This window comes from Engraulis encrasicolus, chromosome 14 (genome assembly GCF_034702125.1).
Source record: "Engraulis encrasicolus isolate BLACKSEA-1 chromosome 14, IST_EnEncr_1.0, whole genome shotgun sequence".
NCBI lineage: Eukaryota > Metazoa > Chordata > Actinopteri > Clupeiformes > Engraulidae > Engraulis > Engraulis encrasicolus.
Window position 1 is genome coordinate 14,796,868 of NC_085870.1, and position 25,695 is coordinate 14,822,562.

Consider the following 25,695-nt stretch of genomic DNA (forward strand, 5'->3'; position numbering starts at 1 on the left):
GTAGACAATTAAGTGGGATGTATACAACAACACCATGTGATATTTACAACACAGTATAGAAGAATAGAATACTGTAAATATAGTAAATATTAGTGCAAAAAGTAGAGGAGTGGGTTGGTGTGAGGGATGTAATGCAGGTTATATATGCTGCCACTGCACATTCGTTATCCAAGATATTAAATAGATCATTCTTTGCTGGCACAGTAAAAGTCCAGACAGACAGACATGTAAGTGCACAGACACAACAACCCCTATCCCACAGGTTGACAATGCAGGCATCTCACTTTCACTGGGTGAAAATGTGACATAATTCTCACATTGATACCCATGGTCAAGAACGTGGTATGTTACACTGGAATGAAGCGATTCCAGTCTTGCTTCCAGTTCCAGTCAGTATTGGCACACAAACTTCCTGAAAGCAGAATACAATAAAAAGGACTCTCCACTGAAGGGCCATTGTTTCTGAACCCAGCAGCATTCAGCAGGTAAGTCAGCAGTGAACTGAGTAGCCAAAATATTCTATTACAGAAATGTGTTTTTGTGATAACGTAGGCCCACAGACGTGAAACTTGAGTGATTTAAATTAGGTTGACTTTCATTAATCATTGCATAATTATTTGTAAATTGTATTTTATCATTAATTACATGAGTATTTGAAAATTTAAATGTGTTTTTGTTCCTCATAGTTTTCTGCATACGCCCATCATGGTGGCATCCAGTATGTTCAACCAGGATCTGTGTCTGGTTATCACTATTTGTAAGTATACAGTTTGACTTACGCACGCAGGCATCTCAATGACATTTTAAGCTTATACTTCTAGTTTAGTTTATTCTAATACAATTTCCCCATTTTGTCTGTGAAAACTGCACACATACCATACCATAACACTTGTACTCACTTTCGTGATGTACTGTATTATTGGGGGGGGGGGGTGTTAATGGTATGTCCTACTGTACATACTAATACAAGTGTATTAAGTTGTTAAGTTGTTCGCAAAATGTACATGTCACATGATTGATATCCAGTGTTATCCACTGGGACAGCTGTGGCCTAATGGTTATGGAGATGGGCTTTAGATCAGAGGGTTGCAGGTTTGAATACCACCCTTCCACTACCTGCCTTACTCCATAGCTGAAGTGCCCTTGAGCAAGGCATCCATAGGCGTAGCCATGGGTGGGCCTGGGCCCGCCCACTTGACATCCACGCCCGCCTCATTCACACTTGACAGTCAACTGTTGCCTCATTGAACTATAAATTAATGGCATAGCACTGAGCGATAATTAACCCTTTTGTCAAAAGTCTGGTTCATCTTCTGTGATTTCTATGATTTCAATTTCAAAACATCATTTTTGAGCACAGTATTATAATATCTACCTACACGCTTTCGGGTTGGGCCTGTCCGATTTTTTCTGGGCCCACCTGTTTTATTATTTCTGCCTACGCCCCTAGGCATCTAAACGCACACTGCTCCAAGGGCTGTAACTAATACCAAAAATACTGAATAAGAGCAAGATAACAAACATTCATGCAAAACACGCCCACTCAATGCAAAGCGTGTGCTCAAGTTGGGTCTCCTAAGGGGGCGATGTCCCCTACTTCTTCTTCTCTTTTTGAGGTGTTTGCGCAAGACGTGCGCTACATCTACAGCGCTAAGGGGACTTCATTGATTCTCAACCTCAGGACTCCGAAGGTCTCCTAACCGAAGGTCTCCTAAAGGGGCATTCACCAGACATAAAGTGGATACCGGAAAAGAAACAAAATGACGCTTCTTCTTAGATCCACCTTCTTTGCTAATACCCTGTATTTAAAATAACTTTTACTCACCTTGGATAAAGTGTCAGCTGTAATGTAATGTAATCCAACACGTTTTCCTTATTAGACTTTTGAGCTATATTCAAAGCTCTCCTTTGAGTCAAGGTGGTTGAAGTATTTAAAAACCCTTTATTTAACATCAGGGTAAAGATGGTAAAAACGACTTTTTTGGCATTTTTACCATCCTTACACCGATGCAAAACAAATGTTTTTTAAATACTTCAACCACCTTGACTCAAAGGAGAGCTTTGGATATAGCTCAAAAGTCTGTCAAGCCCTAAAGATATAACAACCAGATTCACCCCTTCAACCTGGAGTAAAGACTACAGAGCGCTCGCTATTCTTTCCTTTTGCCACATTTTTCCTTATTGTCTTTCTTCCGAATGTCTGTAGCAGAGATCTTATAGAGAGATTAGGGATGCAAACGATTAATTGATTAATCAACTTTAATCGGTCAATGCATTAATCGATTAAAAAACATTAATCGCAATGAATTGATTAATCAACTTTAATCGGTCAATGCATTAATCGATTAAAAAACATGAATCGCAATTAATCGACAATTCAACTGACAAGAGACCCAGGTGAAATGGGCATGTGAAGAGCGTGTGTGAAGAGGGGTGTGAATAGTGGGAATATTTAAATCACCTTTGGATTAAAGAATTGAAATAGAATTAATTTGAATGTGGTATTTTATCTCAGTTTTTAATTAAAATTTTTAGATTTAGTAGTTTTTTCCGAGAAACATTGAGATTTCGGGGGGAAACGGCGCTTATCAATTAATCGTAAGTCGATCGATAAGACTATCAACTAATGATTAATGAATTAATCGATAATTTGCATCCCTAAGATAGATATTCATTCTAGTTATTTTCCAGTATCCATGTGATGTCGGGTGAACACCCCTTTAGTAGACCTTCTGTTAGGACACCTTCGGAGTCTTGAGGTTGAGAATAAATGGAGTCCCCTTAGCGCTGTAGATGGCGGTAGCACACTTCTTGTGCAAACACCTGAAAAAGAGAAGAAGAAGGAGGGGACAACGCCCCCTTAGGAGACCCAACTTCAGCACACTCTGTTGCATTGGTTAGGCGGGGTTTGAATCCACTTTATTAATCTACCCTCTTTGTCTGTAGTATTGGCCAATTGTCCATGGGTGACGTGTACAGGTACGTTATCATTTTTTAAAAAAGAGAAATAACACATATTGACGATACTGATACGCATACTGTTGGCTGGGAGAGCTCCGGCTCTCTAGGGAGCAGGGAGGATACGCTGCTCAGGGCTCTTCCAGGCCGCGCTGTTCGAGCAGGACACTCGGTGCATGGAAAGTCTTCGATCACAAGATCCGTTCCCCGTAAAGGTATTTCTGAGCGCAATGTTTTCTGTGAAGCTCGTGGAAGTTCTCACAATAAGCTTTTCAGCTCGGGCCGGACGAATTTTGAAAGATATTAGTTGTCCTCAAGATCAAGCAATCAAGATGAAAACACTGCTTTCTACAGTGTTGTAGCTTTGCAAAGAAGTTAAACTTGAGCAGTGTAACTGAACTAAACCGTTTAGTGACTGTATTTGTCCGAAGTACAGGCAGGTTTGTTCTAGAAAAGGTTCAAATGTAGCACTGTTCTCTTTCAGACCTACAACCCGTAGCAAGGGTAGGCCGAGAGTGGGGGTTGTAAACCGGGCTGTGAGATTAACTGTGATAAATCGTCTTAGGTTTTTCGCTGGTAGTTTACGGTTTGTGCAGCGCCCTCTAGGGGAAAGGAGGGCTTAGATGAAATGACAGAGGGAAACACATATACACTTCTTAACAATTGTTTGTGACACTTTATACATAGGCCTACTTCATACACATGTACATACATTCACATCAGCAATATGTCAATCAATGCTATGCAGTGGTTATCTGGAAGAAGGAGGTATGGGGAATGAGAGTGATGTGTGTATGTTTGAACTATGCAAGTTTCTGATAAACAAGCTCTGTTGCAGAATCGCGGGTGGTAGTGTGTGAACATCAAACTATGACCATCAACTGCGGTGAGAGCTTACTCTGGTTTATCATCTGGTGTATTATCTGTGTACAAGTCAGTTTGTTTGTTGACATAACTATGGAAGCCTGGAAGTGCAAGCAGTTTTTACATATTATAATGCGCATTACCGAAGAAGTTTGAAAACAAAATTACATTTTCATTACACACGTACATCTTTAAAAAAACAACAAATTCCCACTTCATAAAACACATTACCAAATGTAAAAAAAGCAACACAAATCTACAATATACGAAAACACATTAACAATTTTGAAAAAAAAAAAAAATGTAGAATACACGCTTGCAAAAAAAAAAGCAAATTACCCTTTCATAAAAGATATTATCTAAAATATCTACTTCAGGAAATATCTACTTCGGGAAGAAATATTTCTACCATAGAAGACTCGATTGATGAATAAAATGAAGTGAGGTACCGTCTCGTCTCCCAACAGAACTTCACGCCACAGCTTGCATTTCTACCATAGAAGACTCAATAGACAAAATGAAATGAAAGGTATTTATTAATACACAGGGAGGCAACATTTCTCTTTGGCGCAGGTCCCCGACCTGCAGAATATAGTTTGTAAAACGGGGGGCTCATATCCTGCCGATGATGAGGCAGGGGCGAAGCCTACCCCCCATTACAGGACAGGGACCAACTGGTGACGGTGGCTCGTGGAGATAAGGCTGAAGAAGGCTGAAGCGGACCAGGGAACCAGGACATCGGGAGACGTAGGTTGAAAGAGATGGAGTCCAAGGAGACGAAGGTTGCAGGAGATGCGGTCCAAGGAGGCGTAGGTTGAAGGAGACGGGGTCCAAGGAGACGGAGGTTGAAGGAGACGGGGTCCAAGGAGACGGAGGTTGAAGGAGACGGGGTCCAAGGAGACGGAGGTTGAAGGAGACGGGGTCCAAGGAGACGGAGGTTGAAGGGGATGGAGGTGGGGCGTCGGCGTCTGCTTATTCTGATTAGCAAAGAGCGGAAACAGACAGAGACTTTTAAAATCAAGTCGTAGACATTCTATTGGCTGAAAGCTGAGGTTAAGCGAGAGACGTGGCGGGGTTCCCCATCCGGGAGCTATGATTGGATAATTAAGGCCAGTGATGAGTGTGAGGAACTGTCTCGTCTTCCTAGCAGAACTTAACGCCACAGGCATACATTTCTACCATAGAAGACTCGATTGATAAATAAAATGAAGTGAGGTACCGTCTCGTCTCCCAACAGAACTTCACGCCACAGCTTGCATTTCTACCATAGAAGACTCAATAGACAAAATGAAATGAAAGGTATTTATTAATACACAGGGAGGCAACATTTCTCTTTGGCGCAGGTCCCCGACCTGCAGAATATAGTTTGTAAAACGGGGGGCTCATATCCTGCCGATGATGAGGCAGGGGCGAAGCCTACCCCAAAGAGTGTGTATGAATTATGGTTACTCACCGGATCCCGTAGGGAAGATCACAACTGAAATATGCAAGGTGGTGGCGAGATAATGTGCTTGCTAGGGGCACCCGGAAAGGGCCCAATGGGTTATGGATACTGCAATTAGATAATAGTATTTAACAGTTGAAGTATTAACGAGAGTGTGCTCATATCCTGCCATGGAAAGGCAGGGGGCGAGAGCCCACCCCCAAAGTAGGTGAATGTGTACGAATAGCGAAGGAAGGTGCAGCGGGGGTGGGGGAGTGAGTGTTTGGGGAATACTCACCCAGGACTGCAGATAAAACGCTGGACCTGCAAGATACTCACCCGGGACTGCGGACGAAAAGCTGGACCTGAATAATCGAGCAAAAACAAAACAAAGGACAGTTATATCAACGGGGGATGACGAATGAAAGGCGACGGGTGTACGGACGAGTTGGGCCACCAACTCTGAGCGAGCCGGGCAACCGACTGAGCTGGGCAACCAGCTGAAATTGAAGTCGGGCCACCGACTGAGCTGGGCAACCAGCTGAGAAAACCGAAGCCGGGCCACCGGCTGAGCTGGGCAACCAGCTGAAATTGAAGTCGGGCCACCGACTGAGCTGGGCAACCAGCCGAGAAAACCGAAGCCGGGCCACCGGCTGAGCTGGGCAACCAGCTGAAATAGAAGTCGGGCCACCAACTGAGCTGGGCAACCAGCTGAGAACCGAAGCCAGGCCACCGGCTAAGCTGGGCAACCAGCTGACGATCGAAGCCGGGCAACCGGCCGAGCAGGGCCACCTGCTCCACGGAGCGCTCCACGTAAAACGACTTGCAGTGAACGGTGCGAGAGTGCTTAGGTGCGAGGGTGACGACTGTGAGCGTAGTACGATTAGACTGAGTGCTGGGCCACCAGCACGTGCTCGAGTGTGAACTGAGCCGAGACGATAAAGCCAGGCAACTGGCTAAGCTGGGCCACCAGCTTCGTGGAGCGCGTACGACAGTCGATCGGGCCACCGATGACCGAAGCCAGGCCGCTGGCCTGAGTAAAAAAGCCGAGCACAAAAGAAATAAAATAAATAAATAATCAAAATAAAACACAATAAAACAGTAAGGTCGGGCTACCGGCCTCTGCAAGATTACCGGGCTGACCCGGGCCACCGAACTCAGCGGGCGAGAAAAAATGACGAATGAGAAGTAAATCATACTAAAATGACCAAATTGCTCGCGGAATGATCACGGAATGCGATGATCATTGCGCGAGTCTCGGAAAATAGTAAGAAACAACAACAACAACGACGAAAACAACGACAATAACAACAGCGATAGGCAGAAGTACAGACATAAATAACAATGAAATAATTGACAACGCATGAGAAGGAATTGAAGGGAGACACTAGACAATGAATATATGACAAGAGAGGAGAGAAGAGAGAGAGGAAGCCACCGCCACCACATATGTGGAGACCACGGAATAAATTATGCGATCAGCGTGTATCAATAACAATGAATAATGGGTGAAATAAGTGACAATGCAAGAGAAGGAAATAGAAGAAGACACCAGAACAATGAATGTATGAAGCACAAGAGAGGGGAAGCCACCGCCACCACATATGTGGAGGTCACAGAACAGAGGAAACAATTGGCATGTGCATGACCGGGGTGAGATACCAATCACATACGGTTTAGACGTGCACTATGAGGGATAGGCAGAGCCATTTATAGAAGCAGCCTATGCTAATTGTGAATGATACATGCATATTGGCAATGAGCCTAACCGGCATGACATGACCGGGGTAAGAACCGAGCAAATGTAGCCTAACTGGGTTTTAGTTTAGTTAAGTTTATTTGATAGGGACAGATACATAACATGTAGGTTGCATAACGACCCAACAGCAAGCATTTTAATGTGTAGGCCATTATTTCCGTAGATATGTAACGCTGATACGGCTGGGCTACCAGCCTCAGTGGAGTAAAATTAGGTCCGAATCTTGGCCACCTTGGAGCCAGGCTACTGGCTTGGCTCAAGTACAAACTGAGTAGGATGAAAGCCAGGGTACTGGCTGAGCTGGGCTACCAGCTGACGTAGAGCTAGAAGGTACCGGACTGCCAGGCTCAAGTACAAACTGAGTAGGATGAAAGCCAGGCTACTGGCTGAGCTGGGCCACCAGCTGCCGTAGAGTTAGATTGTACCGGGCTACCGGGCTCTCTCAATTGTACTGTAGGCTAGAGTATTGAGGCAAACAGGGCGAGGAAAGGTGCATGATGAGAAAGGAAGAATACAGACAGGATGATTGTTACCGGAGAGCGGCCTTGCGATTACCGCCAGGCCTTTAGAGTGGCGTCGGCATCCCGAAGTAGACATAAGCACGGTACCTCATGACACCTCGGAAATGAGACGGGTGAGACTTTAGGTGGTAGACCTTTGGCTGGATGGGAGATGAAATGACGACGGATACCATAGAGACGGGGAGATCCCTTAGCGACGGTGGGAGCCGCACCTCGCCAGAGAACCCTGAGGCATGGTGCAAGCCGTATACAAGGGTGTGGGCATTCCAGTCCAATGTAGAGGCTGGGGTTGACTGAACCTGACGGGAGTTGAGAGAAAGAATGATTCTCCAGCAATAAAATACCAAACTGAGGTAATGCAGTAGCTACTGTATTGCTTCTATAGACCCCGAGACTTTCACTGCTGCCCGTACACCTGTAATTCATCATTAAAGCTGTAAAACGGACGCATGAGCAGTCAGAGAACATTTTATCCTGCCATATGGATAGTCTAAATAGCCGGTCATTCCCATCAGACGAGCTGCACGGTCCATTTATCATTATGATTAGGCTACCGTAATTACGGGAAAACACTGGTGGCCAGTCCACCACGACCCGGTGTTCTGACAGGTTTTCCTACATGGTCATGTTTCCTACGTAATATTGTTTACAGTAAAATACATAACAGGAACACCAGACAGGGAGTAGATTTCCGAGATAAAAGACATGAAAATAGAATCACATGGTCATGTATACAAGTCCTACTACCAAAAGCCTGGATTTTATGTAAGTTGGTAAAACGGCTAGGATAACGAGACGGTTAGCTAAGTTGCCAGGGTCACACTTCAAGACACACATACCAATTCACGATAATAAACGCACAATTGTAGTGAAAATTGTAAATTTAAGTACTGTATTTTTCTGTTCCCCGGTAATATTGCAGTCTTAGGATCAGCTGGTGCTGACGTTTCATGGTCTGCGCATGCCAAATGGGGGTTTGTAAGATTAGCTGGCAGGTAGGAGTATTTTACAGAACACCGGAGCTAAACATGGAGAGGAGAACAACATCCTTGAGAACTGTTGTGACCGTGGATGGCATGCAGTCGCGATGACTGAGATTAGGGAGACGATGGCTTGGCAGAATTGACCAGGCGTGAAAAGAAAGCCGTATGACGAGGCTCTGTACGGGAGATCATTCGGTAGACAGTTGAATTAAGCAAGTGAACAGGAAGCGGCTCCAGCTAGTCAATCGAAACCTAGACTCAACTGGAAAACACCTGTGTACATGGACGCGACCAGATAAACGAGCAATGGGAGAGAGCATCTGTACACTTAGCCCCAGTAAGATAAGGGCAAGACACAGAGTAGGTAACCACCGCCACCAGATATGAGTGTGAAGTCACTGTAAGAAACATACAGAACAAGTTAGAAAGCAGGGACGAGTAAGGTGCCAGCAGACAGTCGAGACTCCTGCTGGCCTGTAACTCCTGCCTTTTTTTTTTATATATATATATTACTGCATTTTATCGATAATCATCCGTCAGGCCATTACCCAAGAGGCGCTGACGGATCAGAGGCGCAGACGGCCAAAAGAAATTACCCAGGCAATTGCACAGTAGGAGGGAAAGCCTACCGCGCACTGAGGGAAAATAGTAACCTTGACCTGTGAGATCATAGATATGGAGTTAGTCTTAGTGCATCTTCAATAACATACAGACGTGGGGTCATGTGTTCATGCACGAAATCCAAAAACACTGGCATGCAAGCTATAGGAAATTAAACCAGGGATCAGTCAGATGAAATAAAGATTGGTAGCCATTTAGTCAGTCAGGCAGAGACTTTGTCCCCACGGAAAACCTTTCCCAGTGAGTAAGGTGAACGCCGGGCGGGATAGTTCCCTATAGCACGACAAAAACAAGAGTTAACACATGGTACATTACACATAACCCAGAAATAACTCAACAAGAGGCAAGCAGGCCAGCACGAAAAAACTATGACAATTTTTAAACTCAACTCTGTCATCAGTAGTGACCAAAATGCACATGGAGTGTAAAAGTGCTGGTGTGAAAGGCCTACGCGGGGATAGGAGATGGATAATTAGATGTAGCCTACTTGATTAAATACACGCTGGGACAGTGCGAACAGCAGAGGAATTTAAAACAACCGTAAAAAAATAAAAGCCCTTGGAAGTTAAGATGTGTAGGCCTACACGACAAGATATAGCCCAGTAAAGGGTTAATGATAAAAAAAATACACCACCACGGGCCCGCTGAACAGTTCTGCACAAACATGATTAAGGTTAAGAATAAAAAACAGAGATTTAAAAAATAGACCAAGTTCTAAATTAGATGAACGGCGTCCGCGATACGGCGGGTCCAGAAATAGCGTGCTCGACATGAAAGTATACCATGCGTTGCCTACTGAGATCCACTGAGAACAGGAGGTGTTTGAGGCGTGTGCGTGCGCCGGACAGGATCATGGCTGAACTTGCAAGGAAGAGTGTGGGAACGGTTGACAACTGTCATAGCGAAATTGAATTCATACAACCTGCGGGGCAAACCCATTTCGACGAGCAGAACGTCTCGAATACCGGAATCTGCGACAACGTCGGGCGATTCACAGAAGCGGCCGGTCACACAGGGAGCCCCATCAGAGCTCGAGACAGACAGGTGCGTTAACGAGAGTGCTGAGCGATTTCGCAGCCTTTTAAGCTTGACGCGGGTAATGCGGCATACTGTGCAACTGGGCACGGCTTAAACAAGATGAATAGTAAACGATGATGAATGTTAGAGAGTTAGCAAGGAATCTGCATCGATGTTGAGACCAACGCGTCGGCGTCTGCTTATTCTGATTAGCAAAGAGCGGAAACAGACAGAGACTTTTAAAATCAAGTCGTAGACATTCTATTGGCTGAAAGCTGAGGTTAAGCGAGAGACGTGGCGGGGTTCCCCATCCGGGAGCTATGATTGGATAATTAAGGCCAGTATGAGTGTGAGGAACTGTCTCGTCTTCCTAGCAGAACTTAACGCCACAGGCATACATTTTTGTTGTTAGGTGTTTTTTGAGTTTGTATTTGTGTTTTCTGAAATGTAAATTTGTCTCAGAGTTTGCATTTGTTCTTTGTAAATTAGGTTTCACATTTACAAATGTGTTATATGACATGGAAATTTGCTTTTTTTTGCAAGTGTGTATTCTTGTCAGATTATTTTTAAAAAATGTTTTGTGTATTGTAGATTTGTGTTGTTTTTTTTACATTTGGTAATGTTTTTAATGAAATAGGAATGCTTTTTTAAGTGTGTAATGAAAATTTCCAAACTTATGCAATGTGTGTTGTAATATGTATAAAGTGCTTGCCCCACGGGGCCACCGTACATAACACTATACCCTATATCTGTACTCTTGCAATATAATAAAAGCATAGAATGTACTGTAAGTAATGTGGTAACACTTTATTTTAGGGATACATCTATTAGCACTAATACATACAATATTAATGTCTGCGTAAGTAACTTGTAAGGCGTGTACTAAGCAAAATCAGACAGTTGTTAGACATTCATTCGCAAATGTCTTGTTCATGCACAATAAGGGATTTATTACCAATATAACGTTGCTGGACCTAGTAGACCACGATTTCTATTTATGAGTGAGCAGTAAGGACCAGAATGCAATGTGTATAAGCTCCTGGTACACTGTGATGTATTAAGGACCAGTAAGCCTATATTTCTATTTATTAGTAAGTAGTAAGTGGCAGAATACAATGTGTATAAGCTCCCGACACACTGTGTGAACAAACCCTGAACTGTATGAAAACAGATGTGGAATAAGGGTCCCTATTCTAAAGTGAGGCATTGCTCAGCCCAGATGGCTTAGGGCCCCCACATTACCTAGGGCCCCCACTCTACCCCGCCCCATTTCATACACCAATTAGTTTTAATTGTAAAAACCCTACAATAAATGCAGAATATAACGATGAGTAATAGTTTGGAAGCGAAACTAAGCTATTCCTTTGTGATAGGGCCTAAATAAGTTAATGTTTGAGAAACCTAGCTCCAAGAAGCGCAGTGCATGATGGGTACGTCCTTAGTTATGTAGCATGTTGGGTCTCTGCCCCTTTAAGTCACGGCAGCAATCTGCGTTGGCATTGGTGCGTCATGTGGCAGGTGCACCAATTGGCAGGATCTGTGTATTCTTTAAAAGCAGGGTACTGGCACACGTTTGGAGATGGCAGATCTATTTTCTGGTAGTGTCAATTTCGCCGGTTTTGCCTGATCGTTGGTGCTGGTTGTCCATAGCCGGTATGCTCTTGTGCGCACGGAGAAGTGGCAATTCCGTGGCGCGAAGGGCGGCTATGCGGCGTGGTTTCCGGAGCGTTAGCGAGGCTCTCTAATACTGGCATTGGCATTGACTCCTCGTCTCGGTATGTACCTGTAGTGTAGTCTTTTCTCCTGACGTTAGAGTTTATATTAATTGTGCGCCATGTAACTTAATGGCGTCATTGTCTTACCAGGATTGCCTGGGTGTGTCATCCCGCCGTTTTTTTGCTACTGAAGACGATGCTGTTGTTTTGATGAAGACTACCATGGTATGTTGTCGCACTCATGCCCCGTCTTTATTATTAATCTGAATCGCCTGTCACTCATCCCCTTCCTTGTAACTCTTTTGTGCAGGTGGCCCGGTGATTTCCCGTGCGGGGCTGTTTGATGGGTTGCTGTTTTGTTTAAAGCCTAGATAGGACTTAGGTGCGCCAAGTGCGCGTGCGTGTGTGGTGGTTACCTGTAGGTTCAATTGTGTGCGTGCGGACAGTTCTATTTCTGTTTCTTTGTTTCTTTTCTTCTGCACGTCACATGTAGTGCCTCCAAATATCTGTTCCTCTACACTTTATACTCCCAGTTTGCAGTGAAGTAGACTAACAATCTGTGTGCAATATTGCCGTGCTTATCTTTTAACTTGTGTGCTGTGCTCACTAACTACTGTGTGATATATTTATTGGAGTTACCGAGTGTAGTTGGTCCAGCCATTCTGGCGCATTCATGTTAGTGCACCTTGTCCTTTTTGTGTCGCTGTGAGTGAATGTGATCTTTAAAAGAATTTGTATTTTTATATCTGGTGTAAATAAAAAGAACGGATTAATGGTTCCCTGTCGCCAGTCTCTGTGGTCCTTAGCGAACCTGTTGTGCCTTTTGTTAATTCATATTCTGAGGGCGAAATTCCCTCAGTGGCGTAGTCGTGCAATTACACACATCAAAAGAGGAATTATTATTTTAAGAAATTACCAGTAACGGTCCACTTGGTTACAGTTAGAAATGCAATGCATGGCCAATGCAGCAATGATAATATTTCTGTTGGTACGTACATGGCAAATTGTTTGGATAACAACTACATTGCACGAGTGAGGGGAGGAGCTAAGGACGTAGAGGCTCAGAGCCGGGTAGGTTGTCTGTAGGCCTACTGCATACCCATCATCCACTGTACTTCTTGAAGCTAATGTTCTCAAACATTAACTTAATTATCACAAAAGAATAGCTTAGTTTCGCTTCAAAACTATTATTCTAATGTTCTGCAGCATTTATTTTGGGGTTTTTACAATTAAAACTAAGTGGTATATGAAAAAAATTACCATTGTTGACAAGTGTACGTTCAATCCTTGCTATATAATGGCTCCTGTTACCTTATTTGAATTGATTTGAATAACAGAAAATTAGATGTCTCAGCTGAAAAACACTTAGTTATTAATATACCCTTACACTTTGCTGATCTGGGGGCTAGGTAGTGCGGGCTTGGGTGGTGTGGGGCCCTAGGTAAGGGGCTTTGGTAGTGCAGGGGCCCTAAGCCATCTGGGCTGAGCAATGCATCACTTTAGAATAGGGACCCTTATTCCACATCTGTTTTCACACTGTTCAGAGTTCGTTCACACAGTGTGTCGGGAGCTTATACACATTGTATTCTGCCACTTACTACTTACTAATAAATAGAAATATAGGCTTACTGGTCCTTAATACATCCTTAATTGGGCATGAACAAGACATTTGTGAATACATGCTTAACAACTGTCTGATTTTGCTTAGTACATGCCTTACAAGTTACTTACACAGGCATTAATATTGTATGTATGTATTAGTGCTAATAGATGTAGGCCTATCCCTATAATAAAGTGTTACCAGTAATGTTTATGAAGTTATTTACTGAAATCACAAACACCATTTGAAAAGAAGGCTTTGTGTAGGTTTCACATACTAAAATGGCATGGAAAATCAAATTGTCATACATAAAATGCACCAAGTATCAGCATTAGGGCAAATTATTTTAACCTTATGCCTTATAGAACAAGACGGAGTCTTAAAGATCCTAAGCGCTAACTATGGACGCACGGACAATACAACATGCCCAATGTATCTACATAATGACACCAGCTGCCTTCTGGCCACATCTCTCAGCGTCATGGCTAACAAGTATGTACTGTCAGAGATTTTTTTTTTCATTTATTTTATGGCAACACTATCTAGTTTCCATGTTTATCGACCCTACTGCTTGGAAGTAGAATTATCTGTCAATGAGAGACACAAAGACAAAAGTGTCTCTTTTGGCATAGTTTTTACTCTATTCTTCTATACATTTTTAAATAGCTTTTAGCCCACTGTCTTACACAGTGTATCACTTTAGTATCTGCACTGAAGTGAATGTTTTCCATGACATTGTAAATGTCTATAGTGTAAATTCCATGTGAATAGTGACAATAAAACATATTCTATTCTAGGGCTGGGTTCAAAAGATTGAATCGCTTTACATGACTTCGATTCACATTCGAAAAGTGCACACATCCAGTAGCTCTCTTCCACATTCATAGGCTAACATGCACAAATACACACAGCATGTTCATGTAAATAGTGCCAAAATAGTGTCTTGACTCTTTTCCCACCTTTCTCTCTCATACCAAGTTTCCCACTTCTTTCTCTCATAAGGTATTTCATGTTTGTATGTGCTTCAGAGCCTGAGAATTTTAGTTTTTTATATAGCTGATCTTACAATTCGAGGCATAAATGGGTTAAAGTGACAACCCAGCAATACAGAAGATTGATATCGAATCGAATCGGATTGTGGATCGAATCAGATCGTGCCCTTCTGGATCAGAGTTGAATTGATCCAGGAAATCTGGATCGATTTCTCGCCCTTTTCTATTCTATTCTATTCAAGGAAATAATGGTCTTTCTTTTTTTTCATAAAGAGGTGATGGACAGCCTCAGTGGTCAATGCTGGATTTTCCCACAGAGTTCCTCATTGATTCTTGTTTTGTGACATAGGCTACAAGTATTTGAACGCTTGCTTTGAGTGCCTTACAATAGGCCTACAGTAGGCCTACAGTAGGGCCTACACCGGAGTTGTAATGCGTTATTTTATTATGTTACTATTGATTTAAAATGATCTACAGTAAATGTAAGGGGATTTGTTCCATACAAGCAAGCAACAGGCTGTTTGTTTTAAGGGGAATAGTCTATTTTGAAGCAGGATATCATGTGCGGTAATAGATGCACCTGTGCATGCACTGTGTCATGTACGATAACTGGGGAAGATATACAGAGAGACATGAGCTGTGCATCATTCTGTTAAAGTGCACCGTACTGTTAAGTTGACGAGATGTTACGAGTAAAAGCCTTTAAGACAAACTGCCTCAGGGGGAGTAATGATTTACAGTTAAAGCGTTCTTTTCTTTATTTCTATATTTACAGCAACACTAACTAGCAATGTGCCACCAGTAGGGTGGCCAGACGTCCTCCTTTAGGGAGGACAGTCCTCCTTTTCAGTGCCTTGTCCGGCGTAAGGCACAGCATTAAGCCGGACAAAAATGCATTGAAATGCATGAAATTGCATCTAAAAAACAAAAATTTTCCCCAAATCCCCCGTCCTAAAATATGTCCTCCTTTTTCCTGTTACGGACATGGTCACCCTAGCCACGAGGGACGTTTCAAGGTATTTTGGGGTCCTAACCAAAGAGGGAATTGGGGAGCCCTTTTTCTCTCTAACTATTGGGGAGGGGTCCCCTCAAGCAACTGTATCGCACGCTATATCGTCACATGGCCACAAATCGCAGATCAATAATCTAGAACGTTGGTCGTGCCGTCACGATAAAGCCCCGTTTTTCGTGGTTGGGTCACACTTCCGCGGCCAATGCATTTCAATGGGCTATCCGACTCGTGGTAGATTTACAATTGATGGCCCAATTCCGACAGAAAACTGACTAGGGAAAGATTACTAGTGAAGGGATACATTTTAGCATGTATGCATCATCACACTGTAAAGTAGGCTGAAACAAATTAAGTTGGACAGTGTGTTTTCCAATGCAGTGTTTGCTTCTCTACACTCCGCCTCTTCCTCACATTTTCCTGGAAGCTTGACAGGTCCATCAATTGTAAATCAACCATGAGTCGGACAGCCCATTCATATGCATTGGCCGCGGAAGTGTGGCTCAACCACGAAAAACAGGGCTTTATCGTGACGGCACCTCTACCGTTATAGATTATATTAATTTTGTGGACACACGCATCTTGTGTGATAGGGCTTCCTCAAGAGAGATTTTGAAAGCACTTTCGGACATTGAAATTAGGCACAAAGTTGTCATTGATGTCATTTGAATGCAAGTACATAACTAATCATTACCAGGACCCCCCTTTCAGCCAACTTTGCTTCCCTTGCTGTGACAGCCCCGTGAGTCACAGAACAATGCATAAGCTATGTATTTATAAAATGATTGAATTAGTCTCCTTCTGAATGATGGTACATTCTTTTTCTCTCCAAGATGTGATGGACAGACGCAGTGCTCTGTGGAAGCCACTAACGAGGTCTTCTCTGATCCTTGTTTTGGGACCTTCAAGTTTTTGGATGTTTCTTTTCTGTGCCAACATACAGGTTAGTCAGCCTGGGAATTCCCATGCAGTCTTGTATGCTCGTTAGCCAGTTAATTTTGAGTGGATCAACTACATTAGAGTAGTCGCAGTAGGCCTACATTGTGAGAAACAGAGAGAGAGAGTCCAGCCTGGTTCTCACCGACATGCGTGTGTGTACAAAACTACTGTCTGGTAGCGCTGCCGTTAACATGCTCTTCTCGAGTCAGAAAATAAATGGTGCATTTATTGCAACTCAACAAATTCCTCCAAAAACGTTTTCTGTTAATCAATATAGTCTATAAGCTGTCCTGTGTCTCATCAATGCGAGCTGTCATTGATATTTAAGCAATAAATGCTCAGTTTATGTTCTACTCGAGAAGAGCATGTTAATGGCAGCGCTACCAGAAGGTAGTGTGTGTAGCTCCGCTTCACCAGGGGCTCTGGAGCTACACACACGCACCGTCAGTGAGAACCAGGCTACAAGTCCAGACGCCTATTGACTCTGAATGGGGAATAGATCATTGTTGATTCTCTAGGACCTACAGAATCAACAATGATATATTCCCCATTCACAGTCTATAGGAGTCTAGGTCTAGGTCTAGGTATTAGCAGAGAAGAGTTTACAATGGGCCGTATTATTAGCCAAATGTCACTCCCTTTACTAATGGTATCTAACAGAACAGGTTTTCATGGTTAACTTGATGTGACAAGCCTAATGATTTTTCCCTCCTCCTTAAAGTGTATATCTCAGGTTAATTTTTATTCAAAATAATGGACTTCCTTTGATAGTTCTACCACTTGAACAATTATCCATCATTTTTTTCATGCAACAGGACATCAGAAAATGAAATATAATGAGGAAAAGTGTGTATTTTCAGTAACATGTTTAAAGAATTCTAATCTATTGTGTGACGTCAGGCGAGGCCATTCAGTAGCCCGCAGTAGCGGTAGCCCTGCATTCTGTACGGTGTGTGATTGAATTATGCCGTACGGGTATGAAATAAATATCATTGTCAATATTATATCATGACCGCTACAGGGTGCCATGTGACCGTGAGGCAGTAAAAACCAGTGTTCGAACTATGCCCAAAAAAAATAATAATGGGGGGGGGTTACGATTGCGCTTGCCTCAAAGTGCGAGTCTCGAAAGCTTGAATTTGGAGAAGTAGGCCTACCATGTGATTTCAAATTTCAAGTAGGCCTACCAGAGCCGGTTCTGACCTCCATGGGGCCCTAGGCAAAAATATGCCAAGAGGCCCTCATAAAGCGCGCAACCCCCCGCACCTACCCCCCCACCCCCACCCCCACCGCAAAACGCGAACCACAGACACAAAATTTGACTCAAATCAAGCTTAATTAAAAAGTCTCCCTTTCTGCGCTCTTGAGACAAAAACATCAATAATGTCATAACAGATTGTGAGCATGTAGACAACGGTGGCTGTACTGAACATGCGACTACCTCATCAGCTGCAGGTGTACCTGGCTCATCTGTGTAGGCCTACTACCTGAACATTGTGCTGGCCCTCCACTGGCTGACTGACTGGAGTCTGAGCTGGTCAGAAACTTAAGCATAGCGCCTGTAAAATATAACTAAGGCTTCAATTAATTTAGCTCCATCAAATTGTTTGCATTTAAAATTACCATATTCTATAGTCTGCCCCCTAGTAGCTTGCCTTTAGTAATCTGGTCTAAAACGTTTTTAAAAAATAAATGAATAGGCCTATGATAAGAAACTCATATGTAAAATAAATTATTTAGCTATATAACATGTGTTATTATGAATGTTATCACACATTATTGTGAATAATGTTGTGTTCACTATTTATTGGGATTCACCTTCGTCACAAGTTTCAGTCATTCGCCAAAGGTCTATCCAAGCAAGCCGCGCCCCCTTGCTATAGTTATCACCCACACACACACACACACACACAGTCACGCACGGCACTCCTTCTCCCTCTCCCTCACTCCCTCCTCCTCCATTGCTTAGACTGCACGGACGTCTTATCAAAAATCTTAAGCGCCTGTCATAACCAAAATCAATGTCTGTGTATGTTGATATTTGTTTCTAAACAATCGAGAGGCAGCCACGCATACAACAGCGCGCGCTCAAACTCACACACACACACCACACACACACAGAAAGGGCACCGCTTCTCTCACACTCCTTCTTTCGTTGCTTTTCGACTGCACTGTCGTTTCATGGGCTAAACGAACGGCTCGTCAGATTATGATTCAACTAGTACACCTTTCGAAACAACAGTAAAACGTTGACAACACCACCCTTTCCTCTCACATTCTCTCTAGCCTAGGCTACCTGTGTTGATTCAGTTGAACTAATTGCAAAGGCTAAACGAAACGCTACTCAGCTTCTCCTCTACCTTTTAATACAGGGGTGCCCAACCAGTCGATCGCGAGCTACCAGTCGATCTCGAGGGGAGTGGCAGTCGATCGCGAGACATGTAATGTGACGGGGAAAATACTGTCTTTCAAAAGTAGGCTATGTAACAAGCTGCTGGTAGGCCTACTGTATTGGTTAGATAATTAGTCCCACTGTAACACAGAATGAGGGGAAAGCATTAGGAAGTGACCGTAAGGGTATTGCAGTTGATTCATGTGTGCACACATGTAACATCGGGTGAGTAACAAAACATGTGCGCAACGATGCGTTATGACGCGGCGAAATGCGAGGATCTTCGTCCAAATCGCATAGTCGCATGCATCATCGCTAACTGCGTTTACATCGCGTGCCGCGTGTAAGGGAAATGTTAGTTGTTGACATGTATGGAATTCACTTCAATTTGTGCTGTTTCTTGCTCCAGTTGTGGACAAAACGATTGGCCAAACTCACAACAGAAAGCCTTTGCTGTCCCATAGAGCTGAAAAAAAGTAGAAGTCACTCTTAACAGGGGTGTTAACCAATCCAATGAGTTCTCTCATTGCTCTCTCTCTCTCTCTCTCTCTCTCTCTCTCTCTCTCTCTCTCTCTCTCTCTCTCTCATAGTAAAGTGAACTTAACTAGCCTACTATTTACTCATAACAAATGGTGAATTTCTGAGCCCTTTTTAATTTGTACCACTGAAGGCATGATATGCTTCATCATATTTTAGAAATAGGGCCTAGGCCTACATATGCCTTTTATATACCAAATGTTTTATCATTTTTAAAATGTTTTAGTTGTTTATGACTTGTGTAGGACTGAAATTATCTCTGCATACTATCAGTGCTGCATTGCTTTGTAAACATAGGCTATTCAGCAGACTTTAAAAACACACTGAAAAGATACGGTCATAGTAGCCTACTAAAAACATTTTGTTCATAGTAATGGTGATTAATAAATGGTGATCTTAAATTTTCATACTGACATCCTTAAATTTGACTTGGTAGATCACGGCAGACCATCAACTTCAAAAGTAGATCTCGGTTAAAAAAAGGTTGGGCACCCCTGTGTTAAAACAACTAAAACGTGAATGCCCATTTTTACAACATGTGACTGTATCGAAGACCTGGGCACTTTTTAACACGGCATTGTTGTGCAATACAAAGGCCCATTGACACTTCTGCTCCATACGAAATTAGCCACAGAAGAAGGATCACAATGAGTGGAAGCATACGTTGTCTACCTGAGGGAGTTACGTTGCCTACATTGATGGTTGCCTACCCTACCCTACCCCGAGTTACGTTGCCTACCTGACTGCTGTTCTCGTCGCTCATTGTCATGAATTTTCTTTTTCTTTTTGTCGTTTCCGCAGGGAAAATGTCGTTTCATGTTGGACGTTTCACGTTTTGTGTGACGGAATCAATAATAAACAATGAAATCAGTTCGCGGCTTTTTTTTTTAACTGTCAACGTCAGTAACGTAACGGGTCGCGCGAGGCCTTACGCTGCGAGCGTAGTGAGCGTATTGGGCGCGCCGGCTCTGAGGCCTACACTACAAATTACCAGACATTGTTAGTATCAACCTTTAGTAGGTCTATCACGCCATTTCAGCATCATGTCCAAGTGGGAAAGAATGTAAACAGCGACAAATAATAAATAAATAAAACCGTTTGGGTGAATCATTCGCTCCAAGCTTTTTAACGGCAAGGTGCAAAGCAGTCGGCTGCATTGTAAGAGTGTCAGAGATTACCAAATTCAAACGACTGCAAAGCAATCTGTCTGGGCACAGCGGAAAGCACATGTGCGGTCCACACGGCCGTCAGCAGAAAACGAATGAACCTCCCTTGCAATACGTCCGAGAACATCAGTACACCGTATGTCAAATGGCGCATTTGTCTACTTGTTTCGAGCACCACGTTTCATTGTCATTGCCGCGAGTTTCTGACAAACCACATAGTTGAGCTGCACAACGTGACACCATCATACACAACATGATGAAGCGCCCCCCTCACGTTTGACATCCTCGGGCCGAAGTCTCATAAGGGGGTAAAGACCGTGAACATAGTGACACACACTTCACAGTGGTGTTGGTGAAAACGAAACGAAGTTGCCTCCCACGGCCCAAACGCAAAATAATGCCGAAAATTGAATGCCCCCTCAGTTGTCCTGGCAAGGGCAACTGGCGCGTTATCACTGCTTCTTATTCAATGCAGCAGCACTTTCATTGTACTCGCGCTGCACTTGTTTCACAATGCAATCAGCTGCGTGCTCCGGGCCAAATAGTCAACTCTCCCACCTTGTGGACACAGAAGGGAACAATTTGAAGAACGCGTTTCAGACGGACGGACAGACATAGCCTACCCTTTTATAGAGATGCTGGGACGCATCTAAAAACATGGATCCAACGCGCGTAGTAGGAAAATAGAGACTGAAAAGATACAACCAAAAGGCTCTACTCGAAGGCTCCAGCCAACGCTGTTGAAAGATTGTTTGCCTCTCTCCCTGGCCATCTGAATGAGATGCTTTTATCAAACGTCATACCAAATCTACATTGGCCTATAGGCTAGTTTTGGCATTTATGTTTGATCTGGCGACTATTGTTGTTTTACTGTCTTGCTTGAATCGCTCTGTTTGGATTACTTGAAGACTTTCCATGGATTATCCTGCATCGTCTCAGTGCCGTGAGTAACCTGGAACATAAGTAGGCCTAGGCTATATCATCAGAGGTGAGCTTAGTCACTTTTGGCCGCGAGAGACTTGGAAGGCGCTACATTTGCGCCACACAACGTGGATTATTGAAACTGAAGACTTGATTTCTTCTATTGGATAATTTCGTTTGGTAGGTCTATAATTACGGACAGTGTAGTTTTTTTTGTGACACTCGGACTTTTTTTTTTTTCAAGGAATATAGGTTAACCGAAATAGTGCCGCCGCCGCGTGGGTTACCTATGCTATTGATTTGTGATACGCATGTGGGTGACCTTTATTGAAGTTGCATGTAATTCTATAGAACAGTCAAAGGAAATTGAAAATGTGATTTTTACAACAGCGACATGACTCGGGTGGTATAGGCCTACTTTAGCCTACTATTTTGCACCTTGGAAAAGTTTGACGCGATTTCAGCACCATGGACAGTCCCTCCCCAGTCGGGCGAATAGCACCACATTTTAGGCTACGCAGATCATTTCCCGTTTGTGCTGTTTGTAATTTAGGTAGCCTATTGCATTTAGCTGACACGATATTGGCAGTTCATTAAACATGATTAAAAGCAAGCCCAAAAATATGAAGGGACTAGTAAAAAAAGAAGCCCATGTCGCATAGTCTAGCATAGGTCCAAGCAGAATTTGCAACCCTGCATGAATAGCATTTCTACTAAAACTAGTTGGCCAAAAGTTACTAAATCATTTGGAAGTTGTTACAGTGCCCTGCATGAGAAAAGCCGCACGATTACAGTTGCGATTTCTATTATAGGCCTGCAGGCCACGGCCGTTATATCATTAATCGCTAGTGATCGTCACCTCGCCTATGTAAAATTCCAGGCAAATAAAATTAGAACGTTCACCCATGGCCTCGCCTGACGTAGTCGCCAGGTTACGGTTAAACCCACATTTGCCACAACAAACAACAAAAATCGTTGTTTAACATCGTTTTTGGAGGGACTTATATATGTGGATCATTTATTGAATACAGTGTGTACACATTGATCCAAAGTAGTGGTTAACCTGCGATATACACTTTAAATACTGGCAATTCAAATTTGAAAGTGGTGTGGAGAGAGTTGCGAGTTGATGCACTTTTTTTGTTTGTTGTTTGTTTTGTTTGTTTGTTTGTTGTTGTTGTTGGGATTTTTTTTGGGGTGGGGGGAGCACTTTGATGAGTCAGCAGGGGAAATAGAGGTTGCGTTCCAATATGCGACCTTGCTTCCTCCACTTGTGCTTGTTTCCCAGCTGTCAGCCTAGCCACAAGAAACTTTTGGGGGACTTGTTTTTCATTTCTCCTCTCCACCCACAGTTGCCACCCTGAGGGTCGTGGTGGAGGCTGCAACAGAGATGACGGAGGCAGAGATTGAAGAAACCATTATAAAGCCTGTGAGTCAATGCTGTTGTCATCGTCAGCAACATCAACTACAACGACCACAGTGAACAGTGTTGTTGTTGTGCACATGCTAGCCTAACTAAATAGAAGGAGCGCCTCTCTGTGTGTGTGTGTGTGTGTGTGTATTGTACATGTCTTTATCAGTATGTTAGTGTTTGAAAACTACATGTGTGTGTGTGTGTGTGTGTGTTGTGAGTGAATGTGTCAGAGAAAGAATGTAACTTATTGTATGAGTATGTTCGTTTTATTATATGTTCCAGTTTAAACTGCACATTGGACAATGGTCGATCGCAATTTCAAACTTCTGTGTTAACCATGTTACATAGATTTTTGACAATAAAGTTCACTTGACTTGACTTGGAAGAATTCATTGTGTAAATATTTGGGAATATGTGCCAAGCATACTGTAAACCTACAGAGTAAGTTGCATGTCTTTACTGTACCTGAGGTGGAGGAAAAGTGTCCACATGTGCCATCGTTTCACCATGCCTGTGCGTTTAATCCTCAGCTTCTAGAGGAGCTCATCCAGAATGGGATTCCAAACAGCACCACCCTGAGCCTGAGACGAGTTCACCAGCGCAATCCATGAAGAAGATTAGTTCACCAGCCCAGCCCATGAAGAATACGAGTTCACCAGCCCGACCCATGAAGAAGATGAGACCACCAGCCCAACCCATGAAGAACAGTGTACGAGTTCACCAGCCCAACCCAAGAAGAAGATGATGAGTTCACCAGCCCAACCCATGAAAAATACGAGTTCACCATGCAGCCTAACCCATGAAGAATACGACTTCACCAGCCCAACCCATGAAGAATACGACTTCACCAGCCCAACCCATGAAGAATAGTGTACGAGTTCACCAGTCCAACCCAAGAAGAAGATGATGAGACCACCATTCCCAACCCATGAAGAACAGTGTACGAGTTCTCCAGCCCAACCCAAGAAGAAGAAGACAACTTCACCAGCCCAACCCATGAAGAGTACGAGTTCACCATGTAGCCCAACCCATGAAGAATACGAGTTCACCAGCCCGACCCATGAAGAAGATGAGACCACCAGCACAACCCATGAAGAACAGTGTACGAGTTCACCAGCCCAACCCATGAAGAAGATGACGAGTTCACCATCCAGCCCAACCCAAGAAGAAGAAGACAACTTCACCAGCCCAACCCATGAAGAAGATGATGAGTTCACCAGCCCAACCCATGAAGAATACAAGTTCACCATGCAGCCTAACCCATGAAGAGTACGACTTCACCAGCCCAACCCATGAAGAATAGTGTACGAGTTCACCAGCCCAACCCATGAAGAAGATGACGAGTTCACCAGCCAAACCCATGAAGAATAGTGTACGAGTTCACCAGTCCAACCCAAGAAGAAGATGATGAGATCACCAGCCCAACCCATGAAGATGACGAGTTCACCAGCCCAACCGAAGAAGAAAAAGACGACTTCACCAGCCCAACTCATGAAGAAGATGATGAGATCACCAGCCCAACTAGGGGTGTAAATAATAATCGAAATGTATCAATGTATTGATCCTACAGCCGACGATTTAATCTAATCATGTTGTATTGTTAGGCATTCTTAAGCACCGAAAATAATCGAATCACTGGCCCCTGTCCAATGCCATAGCTCCATAACATAATGGAAGCAGGAAAGTAATTGGAAAAATGTAATCAAATCATATCGTATCGTGGGGAATTCTTTAGTATAGAAAATAATCGAATCCCTGCTTTAAGAAATCGATAACGTATCGTATCGCCATGGAGGCTGTGATTTACACCTCCTAAGCTCAACCCATTAAGACCTGTCTCATCCGATCCCTCGCCCAAAACTGAAGAGAACCCAAAACTGAAGGCTTATCTGAAGGCTATAATGAAGCCGTATGTTCCCTCCAGGATACTACGCTCCTCCAACACAAACCATCTCTAGCCTTGTCCCCTGTTCACACTAAGTGTTACTTACTACCAGTCTAAGCTTTTCTCTGTCATTGTCCCTCAATGGTGGAGCAAGCTGTAAATATCAGTGTCACTTTTTTCAACCTTCAAGAAGCTAGCAATGACCCTTTCTCTTCCCTGACAGCTTTCCTTCATAAGGTTTGATTAAGTTATATTTTCAGGGGACTAGGGAAGGTGTGGTCTGTTGTAAAGGTGGCTGCTTTCAATATAGGTCTAAAGTGCAGGTGGAAATCCTGGTTTGTGTTCATAGTATGGCCCTTGGAGGACTTTAAAATTTGAAGTGGGCCCTCGAATGAAAAAAGTTTGCCATTAAACTCTATATCCCCACGTGTTGTGCTGTGGCTTTGTAAATTGTTAATGATGATGAAAGTGTCTGCTGAATGTACCGTAATATATTTGGATAATGTTTAGTATGTCTTCATTTATTACAATAAACTATAATTTCGCATCTATCATGTGGTGAAAATGTAATGCAATGCAGTATTGTACCTAAACTAGTTCAATAAACTATAGTTCATGAACTAGTTCATAATTTGGGCGAACTTGAACTGAACGCTCACTGTGTACAGCATGATGAACGAACTAGTTAATTCTGGTGCCTGTGAACGAACTGCATGTGCCTTCGTTTAATAGGGTGCCACATTTCCTTACTGTTCAGGTGAAACCCCAGCCAAATACATGTGAAAAGAGACCCAATAACATAAAATGACATTAACATACTGTATATATTTTCATTAATCCGATAAAAATGAATGCCCGTCTGTGGTTTTATACAGTATAGGCTTTGTCAATGATACTGAACAATATATCTCGCAATCTCTTGCAAAAATTATGAATGAAAACTATGACTTAACTATTAACTATGAACAATAATGAACTA

General features: G+C 43.1%; 1 protein-coding gene across 1 annotated transcript; it reads left to right on the top strand.

Annotated features, from left to right (window-relative positions):
* Positions 1-441: 441 nt before the first annotated feature.
* On the top strand, positions 442-23,798 carry LOC134463120 (rhamnose-binding lectin-like). Its single transcript, XM_063216362.1, has 8 exons — positions 442-485; positions 687-757; positions 2,947-2,979; positions 3,797-3,844; positions 13,827-13,953; positions 16,296-16,405; positions 22,770-22,846; positions 23,362-23,798. The coding sequence occupies exons 2-8, from the start codon at positions 706-708 to the stop codon at positions 23,440-23,442; spliced, it is 528 nt and encodes a 175-aa protein (XP_063072432.1). The 5' UTR covers positions 442-485; positions 687-705; the 3' UTR covers positions 23,443-23,798.
* The last annotated feature ends 1,897 nt before the right edge of the window (positions 23,799-25,695 follow it).

Bases quoted from the DNA above. Each gene is read 5' to 3' on its own strand.
- LOC134463120 (XM_063216362.1), top strand. From the start codon at position 706: ATGGTGGCATCCAGTATGTTCAACCAGGATCTGTGTCTGGTTATCACT. The intron at 13,954-16,295 runs GTATGTACTGTC...TTTCTCTCCAAG, and splicing joins CTCAGCGTCATGGCTAACAA to ATGTGATGGACAGACGCAGT. The intron at 22,847-23,361 runs GTGAGTCAATGC...TTTAATCCTCAG, and splicing joins AAGAAACCATTATAAAGCCT to CTTCTAGAGGAGCTCATCCA.